General features: G+C 41.3%; 1 protein-coding gene across 3 annotated transcripts in view; it reads right to left on the bottom strand.

The window, feature by feature from the left end:
• Positions 1–5,771: 5,771 nt before the first annotated feature.
• The window catches only part of CEMIP2 (cell migration inducing hyaluronidase 2), a 78,533-nt gene continuing 65,669 nt past the window's right edge, over positions 5,772–18,635 (bottom strand). For all 3 annotated transcript variants that reach the window (XM_041744083.1, XM_041744082.1, XM_041744084.1), the window contains exons 20-24: positions 17,223–17,442; positions 14,246–14,344; positions 10,953–11,107; positions 8,170–8,273; positions 5,772–7,820 (exon numbers count right to left, since the gene is read on the bottom strand). In XM_041744083.1, coding sequence (XP_041600017.1) covers positions 7,624–7,820; positions 8,170–8,273; positions 10,953–11,107; positions 14,246–14,344; positions 17,223–17,442 — 775 coding nt within the window. In that variant the 3' untranslated portion in view covers positions 5,772–7,623. The remainder of the gene's footprint in view (positions 7,821–8,169; positions 8,274–10,952; positions 11,108–14,245; positions 14,345–17,222; positions 17,443–18,635) is intronic.

Below are 18,635 nucleotides of genomic sequence, written 5' to 3'. Positions count from 1 at the left end.
TACGGCCATATGTTTTCAATATAAAGCTGCAACAAAGGAAAGCTATAATTACCCCAATCTCTTCCTTTCAGCTATTGAAATAAGGCAATTTACAGAAATGCAAGACACTATAAACAGAGGGGATTTTCCAGTGCTCACAGAGCACAGCTTCCAGGAAGATGCTGGAATAAATATGCTTTCTTGTGGCCAAGCCCCTGGGCCTGGAATCCAAATGAATTATATGTTTCAGAGCCAGGTAGGGTTACTCATCTAGTCTGTGTTCTGAGAACATTGCTTAAGCAGGAGGAAAATCATAGAATTATCCATAATGTTCTTGAAGATGATCAGAAGGGATTCCATTCAAACACAAATGCTGAGATCTCATCAACCGTACTGACCCCATTACCCAGGGACCGATGATCTGGTTTATGGATTTTCCAGATTTGTGACTTCCTCTAGGCTTTGATGGCAGCTTCATTTGTAGGTGAAGTATGCAGGAGGGCAAAATTGCTTCAAATCAGGTAAACAGAACTTCCAGCAATACGTTACTTTTAGCATTAGAAGCACTGTGGGCTGGTATTAAAATGGCATCATTGCCTAAGAGGGAACTAGGTTCAGATCTGAGGATTAATCCTGAATTTGAATTCATTTAGCAAGGGCTCAGGATCCTGAGGGCTGGACACAGAAGGTGGGAGCAGTGATGGGGGGGTGAAAGGTAAAAAGAGGTCTGGGAATGTGGTCTTGCCCAGTCTGGCCTGGGCAAGTGACCCTGGGCAGTCAGGAGGTGTGACAAGGAAGAAATGGGAGAGACATGGGAACCTTTGCCGCCAAAGCCGCTCATATTCCAAGCCCTCCCCTCAGCTTCAGCATGTCCTATAAAACCTAAGCTCTGAACCACTTCACCGTAGGTTAACATTTTTCCTGCTTGATAAGACGCAAAAGTGAAAATGTGGGTGGTTGAAGGACGGAGCGATAACTAGAAATGAGTTGTTTCTAGTCCATGTGCATTTAGGGCAAAGAGGGATTGGAAGAACAACCTATTAGCTGAGCTGTAATTCTCCGTCCCAAGAACGGAGAGCAGAGAGCTGCCCATTCCAGCTATGGAACAGGGTGCAGCCCCATGTTCTCACGTCAGGGCTGTCTCTCCACATTTCATAGTGCTAGCCCGTACCCAGCTGGCAGGCTGGGTTACAGACTGGGTGCAACACAGGGCACGGATGCAGATTTCATGAGGACACCTCAAACAAGTCACTGAACACACACTTCCTGGCCCCAAGTCTGGTTTTCTAGACACAAACGAGTACGGAAAGTGTGTTAAAACTAGGCCAGGGGCTTTCATAGGGACTTCTCAGTGGTTCCCAATTTTGGCATTAGCAACAAAGTTTGTTTCAATAGATTTCCTCATCCTTAGCCCTGAAAAAACTAAATCACAATTCACAGGTGTCTGGAAGTCTATTTGGGGGGGCGGGGGAGGGGGGAACCCACCACTCAGGCATTGTTATTATTGATTAACCATTTTTGGGAACCATGGCTCTTCTCATTTAAGCCCCTTCATAATTTTACCCAAGTATTGGTAATCCCATTTTATAGATGAGGAAGCTGAAGATCGGGACTAGAAATCTACTCGAAGTAACACTGCTAGTAAAGATCCCAAACTCGGGTCAAATCTGGCTTGGTCACCAGAACATCCACCGTATCTACAACAATGAACTGTGTGAGACACTTCACTATCTCAAACCCACTCACAAAGAGCCATCTCCCTTAGAAGATTGTTCATGTGTACTTGGGAGACAACAAGTTTTGGATTGTTTTCCTCTCCAGGAAACAGAACTCTATCAGAACTCTATTCTTCCCTGCCATGTTGGGAACCAATGATGCTCCTTGGCACCCAAGATCTGTAAGACCCTACATTCTCCCACTCCAGAAACCTTTCTGATCTAAGCCTTCCCTTCTCAGGAACTGGGTGTTTAAGATCAACATGGGCAGGCGGGAGGAGATGGAAGAAGTAGCCCTGCCACAGTGTCCCACAGAGTGTCCCACCCTCTCTGGGCAAAGACCAATTTCATTATCCACCAACCCTATCCAACCGCCTCCTACTCCCTCCATTAAGTTTATGTGTTAAAAGGCTTTCACTTAGAATTCAAACTGCTTGTATGAAGTCATTCATTCTACCTTTACAAAAATCGGGGCTCCTGGGTGGCTCAGTTGGTTAAGCCTCTGACTGTTGGTTTCCGCTTGGGTCACAATCTTGAGATAATGGGATCAGGCCCTGCAACAGGCTCAGCACTCAGGAGGCAGTCTGTTTGAGGGTTCTCTCTCCTTCTCCCTCTCTCTGAAATAAAATCTTTAAAAAGCTAAAATTAAAAAAAAAAAAAAAAACCTGCAATTGACAGCCCAGTGCTTCTAGGAATGTGAAATAACCAGCGTGCATACAGTTCCATCCCAGAGCAAAGAAACGATGCTTTTGTTAATCTGTGCAGCTTGGTTGTGGCTAAATGTACATTTTCCTTTAAACTCCTCAACTAACAAGAAGAACATGCAGAAAACAAAGGATGGCTGGCTTTCCATCATAGGAATAACTGTAGCCAACAGGATAATACTAACAATGAGAATTTCGGATGATGGAGAGACTCCAAACCGCTGCCTCAGTACCAGTTACACACTGTGCTGTGTGCATCAGATCTGCCTTGCATTTGGCACAAAAAGTTCTGGGGAAGACAATGTAGATCAGGGCTAAAAAACACAACATTCATATTTGTTCCGATGTGCTCTCTGCTGAAGGAGAGGAGGGAGAGAAGAACAGGACCTTGCTACATGTTACAGGGTTCTCAAAAAAAAAAGCTCTCAGACTTCTCTTTATAAGAAATAGCTGGGGAGCTTGTTGTAAAATTACATTCCCAGCTTCAACCTCCGGAGATGCCAGTTCCCCAGTTTGAGTTGGGGCTTCAGATTCTCCACTTCCATCAAGTACCTCAGGTGATTCTGATGCCAGATTTTTCCTTAACTTTTTTTTTAAAAATTACTATTAATTCCATTTTTTAAAAAAGATTTTATTTACCTATTTGAGAGACACAGTGAGAGAGACAGAGAACACAAGCAGGGGCAGAGGGAGAAGCAGATTCCTCACTGAGCAGGAAGCCCGACTCGGAGCTTGGGGCTCCATCCCAGGACCCGGGGATCATGACTTAGGCAAAGGCAGACATTTAACCGATTGAGCCACCAAGGCACCCCTTTCCTTAACGTTCTATTTAAAAAATTCTCAAGCCTTATCAAAGTTCCAAGAGGATAATGAACCCAGTACACCCTTCACCAAGATCAAGGGTCAGCAAACTTTTTCAGGAAAGGAACACTGTAAATATTTTCAGCTTTGCTGGCCAGATAGTGTCTGCAACCAGCTGGTACAACGCCTGCCACCAGGACATGGGCACTAGTCAACACGTAAGCCAGTGAGAGTGGCTGTCTTCCAATAAGACTTCACATATGAGCACTGAACTTCGATTTTCACATCACAGAATTATACCCTTGACTTTTTCCAAGGTGTTACACTTAAAGATGTAAAACCCATTCTTAGCTCAGAATTGGTATGAAGCCAGTCGGGGGCAAATCTGGCCCCCATGTCACTTTGCAACCCTTGAGGACTCCAACTGTGGTTATACAGTCCAAGCTCTTCTGAGGATGAACCTGAAATTGAGGACTTTTCATATCCAGACTAATCACACTGTCCATCTGAGGAAAACTGAAAAACTCTATCTATGAGGTTGTTTTCTGACTGACTCTCAGCTAAATTTTCAGATAGAACATTTTACAGCTTCCTATGCCTGTTATTTTCGGATGCCCTCTGGGGCACAGTTCCTCATTTAGAAATCTTCATAATTCAGTCAGTCATCCTCTAATTTTATCACATAAAATAGTGTGTGGCCCTTCCCCCACCACACCAGGGCCTGATTGGCATCTTTTTCAGCTTCTCTCTTCTTTTGAGGACAAATGGGTAAAAAAAAAAAAAAAAAACCACCCTCTACCTTCCAAATGACTCCAATGGTCCAGCAAGACGTACATAGCATTTTGGTATTTGTGAACAGGGGCCTGGGCATGCCTTTTGCTGATTTTTTTTTTCCCCTCCCTGACCTTTGGTGAAAATTAGCTCCTGCCTAGAGTGTCTGCATGCCTTTCTGGCAAACTGAATTATTACCACCAAGTTAAGACAACAGTAATGATACAAATCTGTTACCCAATTACTCCCATTCACAGTGTTCACCTTTAGGTGAATTTCTCGAGTTATTAAACGTGGTTTCATAAGAATCTGAAAGCCAAAGAACTCTGGAGGGTGGGCAGCCTGGGTGGCTCAGCAGTTTAGCGCCACCTTCAGCCCAGGGCCTAATCCTGAAGACCCAGGATAGAGTCCCACATCAGGCCCCCTGCATGGAGCCTGCTTCTCCCTCTGCCAGTGTCTCTGCCTCTCTCTGTGTGTGTGTCTCAAATAAATAAATAAATAAATAAATAAATAAATAAATAAATAAATAAAATCTTTAAAAAAAAAAGAATTCTGGAGGGTAAGCTCCAACTCTGTGTCGTAATATCAACAATCATGGTCATGATGGGATCATATGTACTTACCTACAAGGACCAATTGGGGGGAAAAAAACCCACTTGAATTCACTAAGTGCATTCTTGTTTATTAAAATGCCTTTCAACTGGATTTTTCCAAACATTACTTCATCTCTTAGAGAATGAACACCTAGTTATCTAAAGCATTCAAGCTTCCATCACCTCATCACTTGCCCCTCCTCAAAACAAAGTAATCCATTTAAAGGCAAGAGGATGTGTTCTCTTCTGAAGAAGTTGGAAAACAGAGAAGTCATATTCCCCCCACCCCATCTCCACATCTGACACGGAGCTTAGCGACTGCACTGGAGTCACATCCTGAGACCATGCGCCTGCCTTTCATCTTCTTGCAAACTCTCCTCCAGCTCCTGAAGAGAGTATGTGGCATGCTGGCTCAGGTGCAGAGGCAGGAACCTTACAGCAAAGACTTAAAACCCAAGGTCTGTTGACATATGAGAAGGCCCTGTGTTTCTCATCAGCTGGCTGATTTGTGGACGGCCACATTTCTGGAGCTCAGCCAATCGCCTCACCTGATGGAAAATGCTTACCAACTTATAAATCACCTTTGGATATATTTTCTCCACAGAAATAAAACAGACTGCTAGCTCCCCATTGCCGGAAATGTACTTAAAAGCTTAGTTTACCAATTTAACAATGTGAGACGATTAAGGACGGAAAACAATATTTAAAATTCCTTTAAAAGGAGACAATAGTGAGGCGCTGTTTAGGGGCTGGGAGTGCTGTAATATAGGAACAGCAAATAAAAATAATAGATAAATGAAATTTTGTTTGGGTCACAAGAAATTACAGATTCAAGTCAAACAGTGGACCTATTATATTAGTGCAGTGGTTTTTAAACCTGGCTGCATGCTAGAATCACCCAGGGAGCTTTAAAAAAATTCCAATACCCAGGCTGCATCCCACACCAATTAAATCTGAATGGAGGTGGGGAGGTGGGGCCCAGGCCTTTGTATTTTTTAAAGCTCCCAGGCAATTCCAACGTAGACAGACTTGAGAACCTCTGCAATACAGAATGTGAGCCCTGCCCTTCTGAAGCTTTAGTGTTTCCAAAAACTATTTGGTGGACAGTTTCCCTTCCTCATCTCTGCCAATAGCTTCTTCACGGCTGGAAGCTGGAAGAAAAAATGATCGATTGATTCATTGATTGAGTCACACACATCTATAAAAAATACATGCACACATATTTTTCTTTATTTAACTTAGGCCCTGATAATTAGCATACAAATCAGAAAAACGGAGTGCCTCACAACTTACATATCCTCTCCAAATCTTTAAAGAACCAAACTCTAAAAAACACACACAAAAGATATTTAAGTCATAAAACACACACACAAACACACACACACACACACACACACACACACACACACACAAACACAAACTTTAATCACCTTCAGGAACCATGATCCAATAACATATTTAATAGGTAAGATCTCGTTCATCCATATACAAAAGAAAAAAAAAACCACAACCCTCAACTTTAAGACATGTGCCCCTAGCAAGGGCACTTAAGAGTTAGAATGGTTTATCGGTAGCATTTTGAGGTAGCATATTTTGTAAAGTAACAGAAGTCTCAGACCTGCTCTGCAGTTTCTCTTGGACACAAAAGGCCAGGCCCTCAGCCTTTGCTCTTGGTAGAGGAAAGCGAATTTGTCTGTATTCACTGCCAAGTCAGCCTGAACTCACTTCCTACCCTCTCGCCGTGTCTTCAAATACTCCACGTACTGCAGGTTTTGGAAAAGGTAAAGGCATTTTCTGATCATCCTTCCCTCTTGATATGGGGACATCCCTGGCCATGGAGCTAATCTTTCTGCCACATGCAATTCTCACTGACAGGACATGCATGCACCCTGTGGAAGGGAAATAGGGCATCACGGCACTTTTTTTTTTTTTTTTTAATTGGCTCTAACAATTCATTTACAAGTGACTAACTCCTCTAAGGCTATACAGAGTATGGTTTCTGAATATCCCCTCCACGATTCTGGCCCTTAAAAGGCTTTCCCTTTTTTTCTCCCCCTGAGTACAAAATTTTGGGGTATCATGAAGCTTTCTGCAATTTTCCTGGCAGGACGGTGAGCAGAAAAGCTTAAAAAAAAATCCACATGCAAAAACAACAAAAACTCGGGTGCAGGAGCAACCCCAAGAACAGACTTCCTTTGTGTAAGTTGAAACGACAGAAGTTTACAGTTCAGGAAAACAGCCTTCTTCTTTTTAAAAAAAAAAATGTAAATATTTAGCTCAGCTCTGCATTTTAAACACAAATATACAGTCGAAACAGGCTAAGGATTAAAGCTGCAAATATGGTCCTGACGACTTCAGACCCTGGTGCAGATCAAATTTTTGCCCATGGGTGCAGTTTCAAGGGATGTCAAATCCCTAAAGCCCTTTGCCCCAGGATGCTTTCTGTTTGAAAGTTAAACCCTTGGAAGGAATCAATGTACAAATGGATAAAAATAGCACATGCCCAGGCCAAAAAAAGGGCATGAGCTGGGCCTGAGCTGCCACTGAAAACTCCGTCATTGAGTATCCTATACAATCCACAAAAGGCGGCCGGCCCGGATCCAGGGCCTGAGGCATCACCGAACATGCCAGCCACCCAAGTCCACTGCTGACCCAAAGCCAATGACACAACTGGGCATCACACTTCAAGTATCCAAGGCGCTACAAGAGCTGGTCCCCTCAAGGACTCGGGCTGACTCCCACCTCCCCCCACGACATCCTGTTAGACGAAAGGTGAAGCACTGCTTACAGTCACTACGACACACAAGGTGAAGGGTGAGGGGCAGGAGAGACGCTCTCTGCATATACCAGCCTAACAAATACAAATAAATTTGTCAACACTTTGTACAACTAGAAGGTGCAGGAGCTGGTATTCAAGCAATCTGCTTTCAATTCTTTCGTCCCCTCTCTGTATCAAACAGGAAAATGGTTCCATTGGGTTAACAGTGTCATTTTAAAATGCCATAAATTAAATAAGTTAGTTCACATTTTTTCCCCCAGCACTTAAGTTACAGTGAGTCCCTAATGTGCTTTTGAAGTCTGCTTTAACATCTCCAGGTCTCTCCTGCGGACAGCGCTGGCTCTGTGACAACCATATTCTTCCAGCTGCAAAGGTATGAACTGTTCAAGCAGCCCGAGGCCCTGGCCAGCAGGACTGGTAAACAGCTTAGCCCAGGATGGTTTAAAGTTTCCGCTGAATCCCACAAATATGGTACTCCCTTAAAAAAAAAAAAAAAGTGCAATTTGTAAATCTACCCATTCTAGGCAAGACAATGCGTGAGGTGAGCTGGAGGTGAACAAAACAAAGACAGCTATATAACAACACCAAAAAATGTGTATGCTTCCTTACGTCAGTCAATGAACTCTTACCACCCACCTCTTGCCCCAAATAACAAACCACATCCCCAAACACTTCCTCAAATGATGTTCCGTTATTGAAAAATTATCTTAATGATAACCACTCCAGCAAAATAAGCTCATGAGAATGGTCCGGGCGCCACGTTCCACCATAAAAATGCTTATGTGGCTGGACTCATAAGAACGTCATAGAATAAGACAAATACAAACCTTTGTTATAAAGATGAGCTGGTTTGGCTAATCCCAGAGGTACTAATGAATCTGAAATATTTAAATGCTTTATTTCTCCTCTTGTGCTCAACAGAACAATTGACCTGTATGTGGAAGTTAGAAAATTGGAAAATATGGAAAATGTCAATAAACTGGTGTGTATTAATTAAGTACCTTTCTGAACTGAATATAGCGTAGAAATATTAGATAAAAGCAGAAATAAAAACAAACAGAAAAAAAAAAAAAAAAAAAACAGATGCTTTTCACACCCCTGCTGGTATAAGATCCGGCTCCCTGTCCCACCCAGGACACTCTGTTGCTATTACAAGACGTTGGGGAAGCAAAGGTCATTTAGGTAAGTGGACCCAGTGGGTGAATTGGGACTCAGCTCTTTTAGGGAATATATTAATAAGGGAGGCTAGTTTTGTTTGTTTCAGATGCTCTATTTATCTATTTGTGTCCTATTATCTACTTATAAAATAAATGCATAAACAGCCAATTCTTTTATTTCAGAAGAAATAAAATAAAATCTGTGTCCCATGGTTTGGTTTATTTTTTTAAAAGATTTTATTCATGAGACACAGAGAGAGATATAGGCAGAGACACAGGTAGATGCGGGACTCGATCCCAGGACCCCGGGATCACACCCTGAGCCAAAGGCAGATGCTTAACCGCTGAGCCACCCAGGCATTGCATCCCATGGTTTGGTTTAAATTCCATGTTTATTATGCAGCATATCAACACATATACTTAAATCTGTGGATTTTCTCTTCTCCTGATCTCTTTCTCTCTCTCTCCTCTGCCAAAGCTAGGCTGGCTTAATTACTCTGTCCTCATGATTTAATATCTTATAAAACAAGCCCCGTGTGTTATTTTGAGTTGTTCACAAACACTCAATTACTCTCCCACATTCATTCTTCCAGAGGAACTTCAGTATCAACATTCAAGGACAATAGAAAAGTAACCTATTAGGACACTAATGGAAATGTGGCAAATTTATATATTAATTTAGGCAGAGTGACATTTTTATGTTAATTTTCCCTCCAGGAACAGAGAGAATCTATCCTTTTTTTCAACTTTTATATACCCGACTATTCATTTTCTGAATGTGGTTGATGTCACTCCAAAGCAGTGGTGACCATTCAGAGTCAGAACAGATGTCGGACCATAGCAACCCCACAGGCCTGATCTTCCTCAGGATCACTTACATGAGATCACTTTACTGGTCCCGAGTTACCCCCACACCCTAGCACATGGCTAGTCTCTTTAGAAGTCACTGGCAGTTGCTCCATAACCTCTTAACACTTTGTTAAGATACAACACAAATACAGAAAAGTATTACGAAGTGTATAGCACACTGAATTTCTGCATTCTAAACACAGTTATGTAACCGGCCCAGATGAATAAACAGAGCACTCCCCATATCTTAAAAGCCTTCCTTTGGTCTCCTTTCTAGAAACAACCTACTGACTTTTTAATGAGTTGGTTTTAACTCTTAAATCTATAGGGTCCCTTACAGGACTGCCGTGTTATCCTAATATTTATGGTGAGCTGTATGCCCTGGGTTGTTTTAGGTGAATTGAGTATATGTTTTCAGCATTAGGAAAAATCTTGAAATCCTTAATGAAAATTGAGGCCTTAGAAATGAATTCCCTGTAAGTATCTTAAAGCAGAAGATAGAGCTATGCATGCACACCGAATATTATGCTCAAATACTATAATGACTTTATGGGACTTAACTGAAATCTGGCTCTGTCATATGTCAAAAGTGTAAGTCATCAGATGACTGAAGATGCATTCAAAAACTAGACAGGACTTAAGTCTCCAGGAAGCTTATGTCCTCCCCTTAGTCACTTCACTAAATGAAGGACTGCATGCAAATCTATGTCTGCAGCACAGCCAAGGGAGGCAGAAAAGGAGCCTGAATTCATCTCCCTTCTTCTAGGTAAGGTCTCCCCAGTCTCCCACCACCACCAAAAAAAGGGTTTGCTCATGTGCATGCTTCTTCAGAGATGAACAAAACAAAACCAATCAGGCCAGGGCTCTTAAAAAAGAGAACAGACACCTGTCTGCTTAAAAAATCAATCGACTGGGGATCCCTGGGTGGCTCAGCGGTTTGGCGCCTGCCTTTGGCCCAGGGCGCGATCCTGGAGTCCCAGGATCGAGTCCCACGTCAGGCTCCCGGCATGGAGCCTGCTTCTCCCTCCTCCTGTATCTCTGCCTCTCTTTCTCTCTATGTCTATAATAAATAAATAAATAAATAAATAAATAAATAAATAAATAAATAAATAAATAAATAAATAAATAAATCTATCTTTAAAAAAAAAATCAATTGACTCCTTTCTAGTCACTCCCATGTAAGTCAGGGGAATTCCCAGTGCAATGCCGTCTGAGGGCTTATCAGTGGTACAGATGGCCACAAAGGTAATACTGTCTATAAAATTGCTTTAAACTGGTAATGAACCTTCTGAGTGAGTTAGATGCCATGTACTCAACCAAATACTAAAATGTGGGATAGAAACGATCCAAAATACCGAACAATTCCCCTTCTAAGAGCCTTCCCACCGTTTGTAAACTCTTCTAACATCCAGGCTTTCACTGATCTGTAATAATTCTGTTTAGACCACATGGGCATCAATGTGAGAGCAGGAAGGCATGAACATCTTCTCAACAGCCCTGAGGGCCCGTGAGGTAGAAGGGTGGAAAGACAAACCAAAGCTCAAAGTTAACCAGGCACCATCTGGTCAGGCACTTGTCCCTTTTACCGAGCAAGCGTCACCTACCTTGGAGGGATGCCTGTTCTCAAATACCCTTCCATGCGACTGATGTCACCAAGAGAGAAGACCTTTCTTTCCGTCAACCGGAAGGGAACACTGCAGGCATCCACGAGTAGGAGGAGAACACCCGCACTTTGGATGGTAAAGTCGGTGCCATTGACCTGAGAATAGAGAAACGTCTGCTGTCACCACCACTTCATGTCTCCAGGATGACTCCTCTTCCCAGCCCTTCCCTCTGTCTTCTAAACCCATGAATCAAATGATAGTTCCAGGATTCAAACTGCAGAATCCAGTTACTCTTTCTCCACCAACACCTGGAACTCTGCCAGCCTTCTCATAGCTCTGCCTTGATTGGTCTTTACTGTTTGCACTGGATGCTCTGAGCAAGGCACAGCAGCCCACGCTTGAGCAGTGTGACTCTGACTCTCGCTGCAGCCTGAAGGGCTTCATTCCTATACACTCCCTCCCTGGGACCCCCCCAAAAAAAAAAAAAAAAAGGTTTTCCCTGAAAAAAAAAAAATAATAAAATGTGTACAATTATAAACTATGCTAAAAGCTAACAAAGAAGAAATGCTATCACCACTACACTTGTCCTTGTTTGGGGAATTTATATTTAAATTTTTTAAAGGTTTTATTTATTCATTTGAGAGAGAAAGAGATAAAGAACAAGTGAGAAGGAGGGAAGGGCAGAGGGACAAACAGATTCCCTACTGAGCAGGGAGCCCAATGCAGGACTCGATCCCAGGACTCCCAAGATCACGACCTTAGCTGAAGTCAGAGGTCCAATTGACTGAGCCACCCAGGTGGATAGATATATTCCTTCTCTTTATTTTTAAAAATCTGAATACTTAAAACTGAGAAATTTGAGAAAAAAATATATAATGATCCTCAACACATTTAAACTCTTCTCTTGAAAAGAATCCGCTAAAACCTACTGCTTAAAGAAAATACAAAAGTTTCCATAAAGACTAAAGAAACGCCGGGCAGCCCAGGTGGCTCAGTGGTTTAGTGCCACCTTCAGTCCAGGTCGGGACCCTGGAGTCCCGGGATCCAGTCCCATGTCGGGCTCCCTGCATGGAGCCTGCTTCTCCCTCTGCCTGTGTCTCTGCCTCTCTCTCTGTGTCTCTCATGAATAAATAAATAAAAATCTTAAAAAAAAAAAAAAAAAGACTAAAGAAACGCCAATTCCTAGCAAAGACTCTTTAGGCAATGCATGAGTAACATATTGGAGTTAAGTACAGTAAAACAAGGTTCTGTAAAATTTCTGGGGTCCCGAGCACCCAGTGTGCAGCAATGGAGTTAAAAAAGTGTCTTCAGACACTGGAGCAGAGCCTGCCTGAGATTTTTTGGGCAAAATAATATCTTCTTGAATTGCTTAGTGAAGTTAGTAGAGCAGAGAGGCTCAGTATCCACTTGCTTTCCTTATGCAAATGACTCCTGCCAGACACCATGTCTACAGGCTGGGATCAGGTTCTCCATGCAGCCAACAGTATTGAGACACTGAGGTAACAAATTTTATGCCAAAAAAATTACATCATGAACAAACTACCAAATGAACAGTTGCTAACAGAGGGCAATAGACATAAATATATAGTTGGGAAATCTTTGAGCTACATTTAAATAGAGGTATCCTTTCTTTCTCTCTCTCTCTTTCTTTCTTTCTTTCTTTCTTTCCTTTCTTTCTTTCCTTCTTTCTTTCCTTTCTTTCTTTCTTTCTTTTTAATTTTATGTGTGTGTGCTCACAAGATCCATCTGCTTAACAAAGTTTAAGTGTACCATACATAATTGTTGACTATAGGGACAACGTTTTAGAGCGGATCTGGAGAGCTTATTCATGGTAACTCATCTGAAACTATTTGCCTATTGATCAATAACATCTCATTTCACACCCCCTACCCCCAACACCCAAGCAGAGATACTTTTAATTCAGAGTTGTTAAAAAGTTCTTATTTCAGAGTTCAATCCTGGAAATGGATGGTGGTAATATTTCCATAGCAATATGAAAGTACTTTATGCTACTGAACTATGCACTTAGAAATGGTTAAGACGGGGATGCCTGGGTGGCTCAGTCCTTTAGCATCTGTCTTTGGCTCAGGTCCTGATCCTGGGGTCCCCATATGCAGCCTACTTCTCCCTCTGCCTATGTCTCTGCCTTTCTCTGTGTGTCTCTTGTTAATAAATAAAATATTTTTTTAAAAAAAGGTTAAGACATGAATGTTATGAATATTTTAACACAAAAAAAGAAATTGGGAAAGAAAAAAAAGAGTAAGATATAATTTTGTCCATACATGTGGCTTTGTGATTGTACTACCCACCACTTTAAAACACTGAACTCCTATGATTGGAGGATGCGTCAAACAGGTGAAGGGGATTAGGAGGAACAAAATTCCAGTTATTAAATAAATAAGTCACAGCGAGGAAAAGTAGAGCAGAGGGAACAGAATTAATAATATTGTAATAACTTTGGTGACAGATGGTGACTACATGTACCATGGTGAGCAATTTATAATGTGCATAGATGTCAAATCAGTATGTGTTATGCCTGAAACTAATATTGTATTGGATATCAGTTATATTTCAGTTACCAAAAAAAAAAAAAAAAACCACACACAAAAAACAAAATAAAACAAAACAAAAAATGAGCTCTTTAAGGATACCACACGAGCGGCACCTGGGTGGCTCAGTTGCTTAAGCATCTGCCTTTGGCTCAGGTCATGACCTCAGAGTCCTGGGATCGAGCCTCATGTCAGGGTCCCTGCTCAGCTGGGACTCTGCTTCTCCCTTTCCCCCTGCTTGTGCTCTTTCTCTCAAATAAATAAATAAAGTCTTTTAAGAAATAAAAATAAAGAGATCCCGTGAGACTAGGACCAGGCCCAGGCTGGATATTAGTTAGATGGCTAGATACCTGCCGCCCCAAGAGCTCTTTATATGATGGCACTCAAGTCAACCTGATTTTGGACAGATCTCACGTCAAGAGCTGGTTACCACTGGCTAGCATGGTCTTTAGCCCAAATTCTAAGTGTTGACAGTGAGGCTCAGGCCTACACTTCCATAAACCCACCTAGAACAGATGACTAACACTTCGTGAATGAATTTTAACATTCATCAATAAACACAATCTAGTGAGAAAAAATACTTAATAGATTTAACTTATTCAAAAATATAAATGTTTGGGAGGTATTTATACCTCTATTATATTGCTTGTCACCAAGTGACTGTTGCCAGAGATAATTCATGTCACTGGGATGAAACAGTAAAAGTGAGAAACTGAGGCAGGGTACACTCCAGATGGTACTTACAGAGATAACAGACAGGTCTCCACGCTGAGTCTCGGCTTTACTGGGTGACTGGAATTGCACGGGGAGGTAGTTTTTATGAGGATCACTAGTAAACACCACCTACACCGGGAAGAAGTTCCATATTTATGTCAACCACATCTTCCTTCAAAAGGGCTTCAAAATCAACTCAATTATATCAAACCCAATGGTGATTTTTCCTCCCTGTGAACTTTTTATATAGATCAGATGTCCTAGAGTTCCACCTTTTGATTCAGACTTAACACAAGTAGTGTATGCTCCTCATTTTCTGGAATAATCCCAGTCTCAAATAGCTGTAACCTTGTTATTAAAATCAATTCCGCAAATGACTAATTAAATGTGCTTCACACTTAGATCTTTGTCCTTTTCAGGTCCTCTTCAGACCAGTTATCTTAAATTGGAACTCAGTCACTCCAGACTAAGAGAAGGACAGAGGACAAAGATTACACTGTTCAAAACCTTGTAGCAGGTTGTACATCACCAGGCTAAATTTCTCTACCTGACTTGCAATGTGTCCCACAAATCAAGCCACACCTTACATCGAGGCCCCTAATCCCACTGTTCTACCACCTTCTGCAGGCAGAGCAGCTAAACCTGCTTTCCCCCAAATGCTCCCCTTTCCCACCACTCTGCCTTTGCATATGCTGTTCCCTCCCTTGCTTCCTTCTATTCCTTGAAATCACTCCCAGCCTCCAATCCCACATTCCATCTTTCACCTCCACCATAAAGGCCTTTTGCTCATTCAAAAGCAGGCCTAGGGGATCGCTGGGTGGCTCAGTGGTTGAGCATCTGCCTTGGGCCCAGGGCATGATCCTGGAGACCCGGGATCAAGTCCCACATCAGGCTCCCTGCATGGAGCCTGCTTCTCCCTCTGCCTATGTCTCTGCTTCTCTCTCTTTCTGTGTGTCTCATGAATAAATAAATAAAATCTTAAAAAAAAAAAAAAAAGGCAGGCCTAACTCACACAATTCACAACTTAAAGTACATATCCTCATGAATGGATGTCAACAACTTCATTCCAAGGGCAAGCAATCATCATTCAAACGCTCAGATGTTTCTTTGAATCTCAAATTTGGAGTCAAAAATTTGTGTGAACTTTCCTACTTACTCTTCGCATACATGTGTTTGTTTTTGGTATTTAAAACAAACTCACTCCTTTTCCCAATTTCCAAGTAAAAGTGAGGTTCCCAAATGCCTCAAGTACTTTCCAACTGTGCCCAGTCAGTAATCAATACATTTTTTAAAAAATAAATTCTGATCCATGTTTCAAGCACCAAAAAACAAGAAATGCTAAACATTAAAGTATGGAACCATTTAAAAAGATGGGCTTAGGATATTTCCAATGATGAGTATTTTTATAAATTATAATGTTACAATTATTATAACAAATTACATAATCGTCTCTGTAATTTTAGCAAATTCAGCTTAAGAATTAGGATGGAGAATTTACTGCCCCACAAAGATTATCTAAAAGTATCACGTTATGGGGCACTTGGGTGGCTAAGTTGGTTAAGCATCTGATCCTTGATTTCAGCTCAGGTCACAATCTCAAGGGTTGTGAGACCGAGCCCCAAACAATGGGCTCTGTGCTGGACATAGAATCCCTCTGCCCCAGAAAATAAAAATAAATAAAATAATAAATAAGTATCACTTTATCACTTTAATAGTTAAGATATTACATGGAACATGCAAGGATCTATATAAATTTCTTCATGTACATGGTTGGCTTGGTTGGTGGGTGGGATGGTTGGCTGGTGGGTTGGTGGGTTGGTTTTAGTTGAGTTGGAAAACAGAATGGCACAGGGATACAAAAAACTGAAACTGTGGATAGTGAACTGCCACTGAAAAAATGCTTATGTATCCTAACAGAAGAAATAAATTCATGTTCCTCTTCCTGCTCTTACTGCCACCAATAGGCAAAAACAAATGAGAAACATTTTTGATTCAGTAGGACTGGCATGGAGCCAAAGAATTCTAATAGTTCATGAGTTCCCAGGTGATGCTGATGCTGTTGGTCTGGGACACTTTGAGAACCATTTCCCTTAACCCATATTTGTTTGTGTAAAGGTTAAATATAAATTAAAGCAGCATTTACTCTATATTTCTTTTTCACTTAGAGTTGGCCTGACATCCTTTGAAAACCCCATGCCCAATTTGAGCTCATATTTTGGATTTATTTTCATTGACATGTTTTCTTAAGATCTGGAGGGAGACTTTATAATTAAGACTATGTGTCAGGAGAAACACTTCACTTCTAGCCACACAGTTAGTTTGTACTTTTAATTACAGGTAAATATAACAGCACATGCTTCAAACTTAACAGTAGCTTTCCACTTTAAAAAAGGGGGGAGGGGGAGGACAATTTTCATATGTTGCATTTTTTTTAAATATGTATTTATTTATTTATTTTTAGTGGAGGAGGGGCAGAGGGAAAGAGAGAGAACCTCAAGCAGACTCCCTGCTGAGTATGGAGCCTGACTCAAGGCTCCATCCCAGGACCCTGAGATCATGACCTGAGCCAAAATCAAGAGTCATGCACTTAACCAACTGAGCCACCCATAAATGAGTTGCATTTTTGGAAGAGAAATTTTATAGTCCTCAACAAAACAAAGCATTTGCAGTACATCACTGACATATAAACCCAAAGGCAATATCCTAACAGAATCACCCTGGAGGGGAAGAGAAAAAAGATGAAGGCCAAGAAGTCTATAGTCATCCAGGATTAACTTATGTATCACAGAGATAAGATACTTTTATCACGAATTTGGACTAGTTTGCTTCTTATGACTATCAGATTCTAGAAGGGGCCAAAATTTAGGAGAAATCATGCAGTATTTGTAACTTGGCAATACAGATGTTTCAAAGAAAAATGTTCCCATTGCCAAAACAAACAAAGAAACAAAATTAAAAAGTGCTTTTGATTCTTTCTCCTACCCACAGTCCCCTCTTCCTCAATTACCTGGCGGGTTCCACAGCCTTGACAGAGCCGGGTGAGCACAGATGGCATGCGCTTGAGTGCCGACGGCTTCCTGTAATACTGGGGGTACGCTTTGGCCATGCAGTTACTGATATCTTTTGAGTCTGTTGCTGCCTGGATCTTGACTCTTTCGCATCCCTGAGATGAACAGTAACTGTGGCCATCCCTGTGGCTTTTGGCTTTGAGATACAAAAACAGCAACCTGAATGGAAACAAATCAATCCATGGGATGTTAGATGGACTCCCATAAACTCACAAAATTCCTCACATTGGCTCACAGCCCAAAGGGCTATTTCCCTAATAAAGTAACTTTTCCTTAAAAGAAAACAAATTCTAAAACTAATAAAGCTGTTCCTCTTTCCTTTCTATCCTCCTAGGGTCCTAAGTCAAATGCCATACTGCTTTCAGAAAATATTTTGATAACCCGATTCAGCTGTTCTGGAGCATATCAAAGTTAATTTCTGGAGTGAATTACTTCAATAGGTAATTTGGGAGGATGGACTTTGGTTTGCTTCAAAACTTCCTTGGAAATTTTTAGACTTGTGTTGAGTTTGGGATTTCATAAATTAGTGTGTGGGGTTTTTTTTGTTTTGTTTTGTTTTAAATCATTTTCGTTTAAGGCATACATTTGAAATTCATATAAATAGCAACTGTGACTTGCTTGACTGAGGCCAAGATATGGTCTCACATCAATTGCTGTGATGTTTACTAAGAGCAGATGGGCCTGAAGTCCTTCTGTCTGTACTTTGGCCAACATCAAGGGAAAAGAACAGACCCGCCCACTCTGAATTATCCTCCTGCTGCCAAGATGAATGGAAAAGTAACTTCCAGGCAACAGTCCAACGTCTGTCAGCAAACGTAGTCTTTCTGAACCAAAGGAAGTCAAGATTATAAAGTATTTGATCAAATGTGATTGATTACTATAGATCAAGAATTCATATTTTAATATGAAGTCAATGAACAATGGGAAGTTACAGTTAGGAGTAAAAGTAAGCCACTGTCCTAACATCAATACTTTAACATATATAAAGGAAGGAATGAGAAGGGATAAGAGGGACGTGGTTAGGCCTGGACCTTTTGATATTAAATAATTAAAAATCATCAAAACAAACAGAATTAAAAAGAATTAAAGCCTTGAAGGCCAATGGATTCTAAAAAACAGCAGAATGAAAAAAATTATTTCCCAGCTAATCATTCATGATCCCCAGACCATCCTCACAAATTTGGGTGTTCAATTTATTTTTGTGGAAAATCAAACGGGGAATGTGGACATTCTGTCATCTGTAGAGTAAAAGTCCAAGCAGGTTGTTTTAAGTCTTACTAGAAATTGAAAATCAGTGACAATTACAGTAAGAAAAGACTTGAGCTGGTCACACAGGCTACTGGAGGAGCCCT

The sequence above is a fragment of the Vulpes lagopus genome, chromosome 2 (genome assembly GCF_018345385.1).
Source record: "Vulpes lagopus strain Blue_001 chromosome 2, ASM1834538v1, whole genome shotgun sequence".
Taxonomy (NCBI): domain Eukaryota; kingdom Metazoa; phylum Chordata; class Mammalia; order Carnivora; family Canidae; genus Vulpes; species Vulpes lagopus.
Note: the sequence above shows the minus strand (reverse complement) of the source record. Positions and strands in the feature narration are given on the sequence as shown.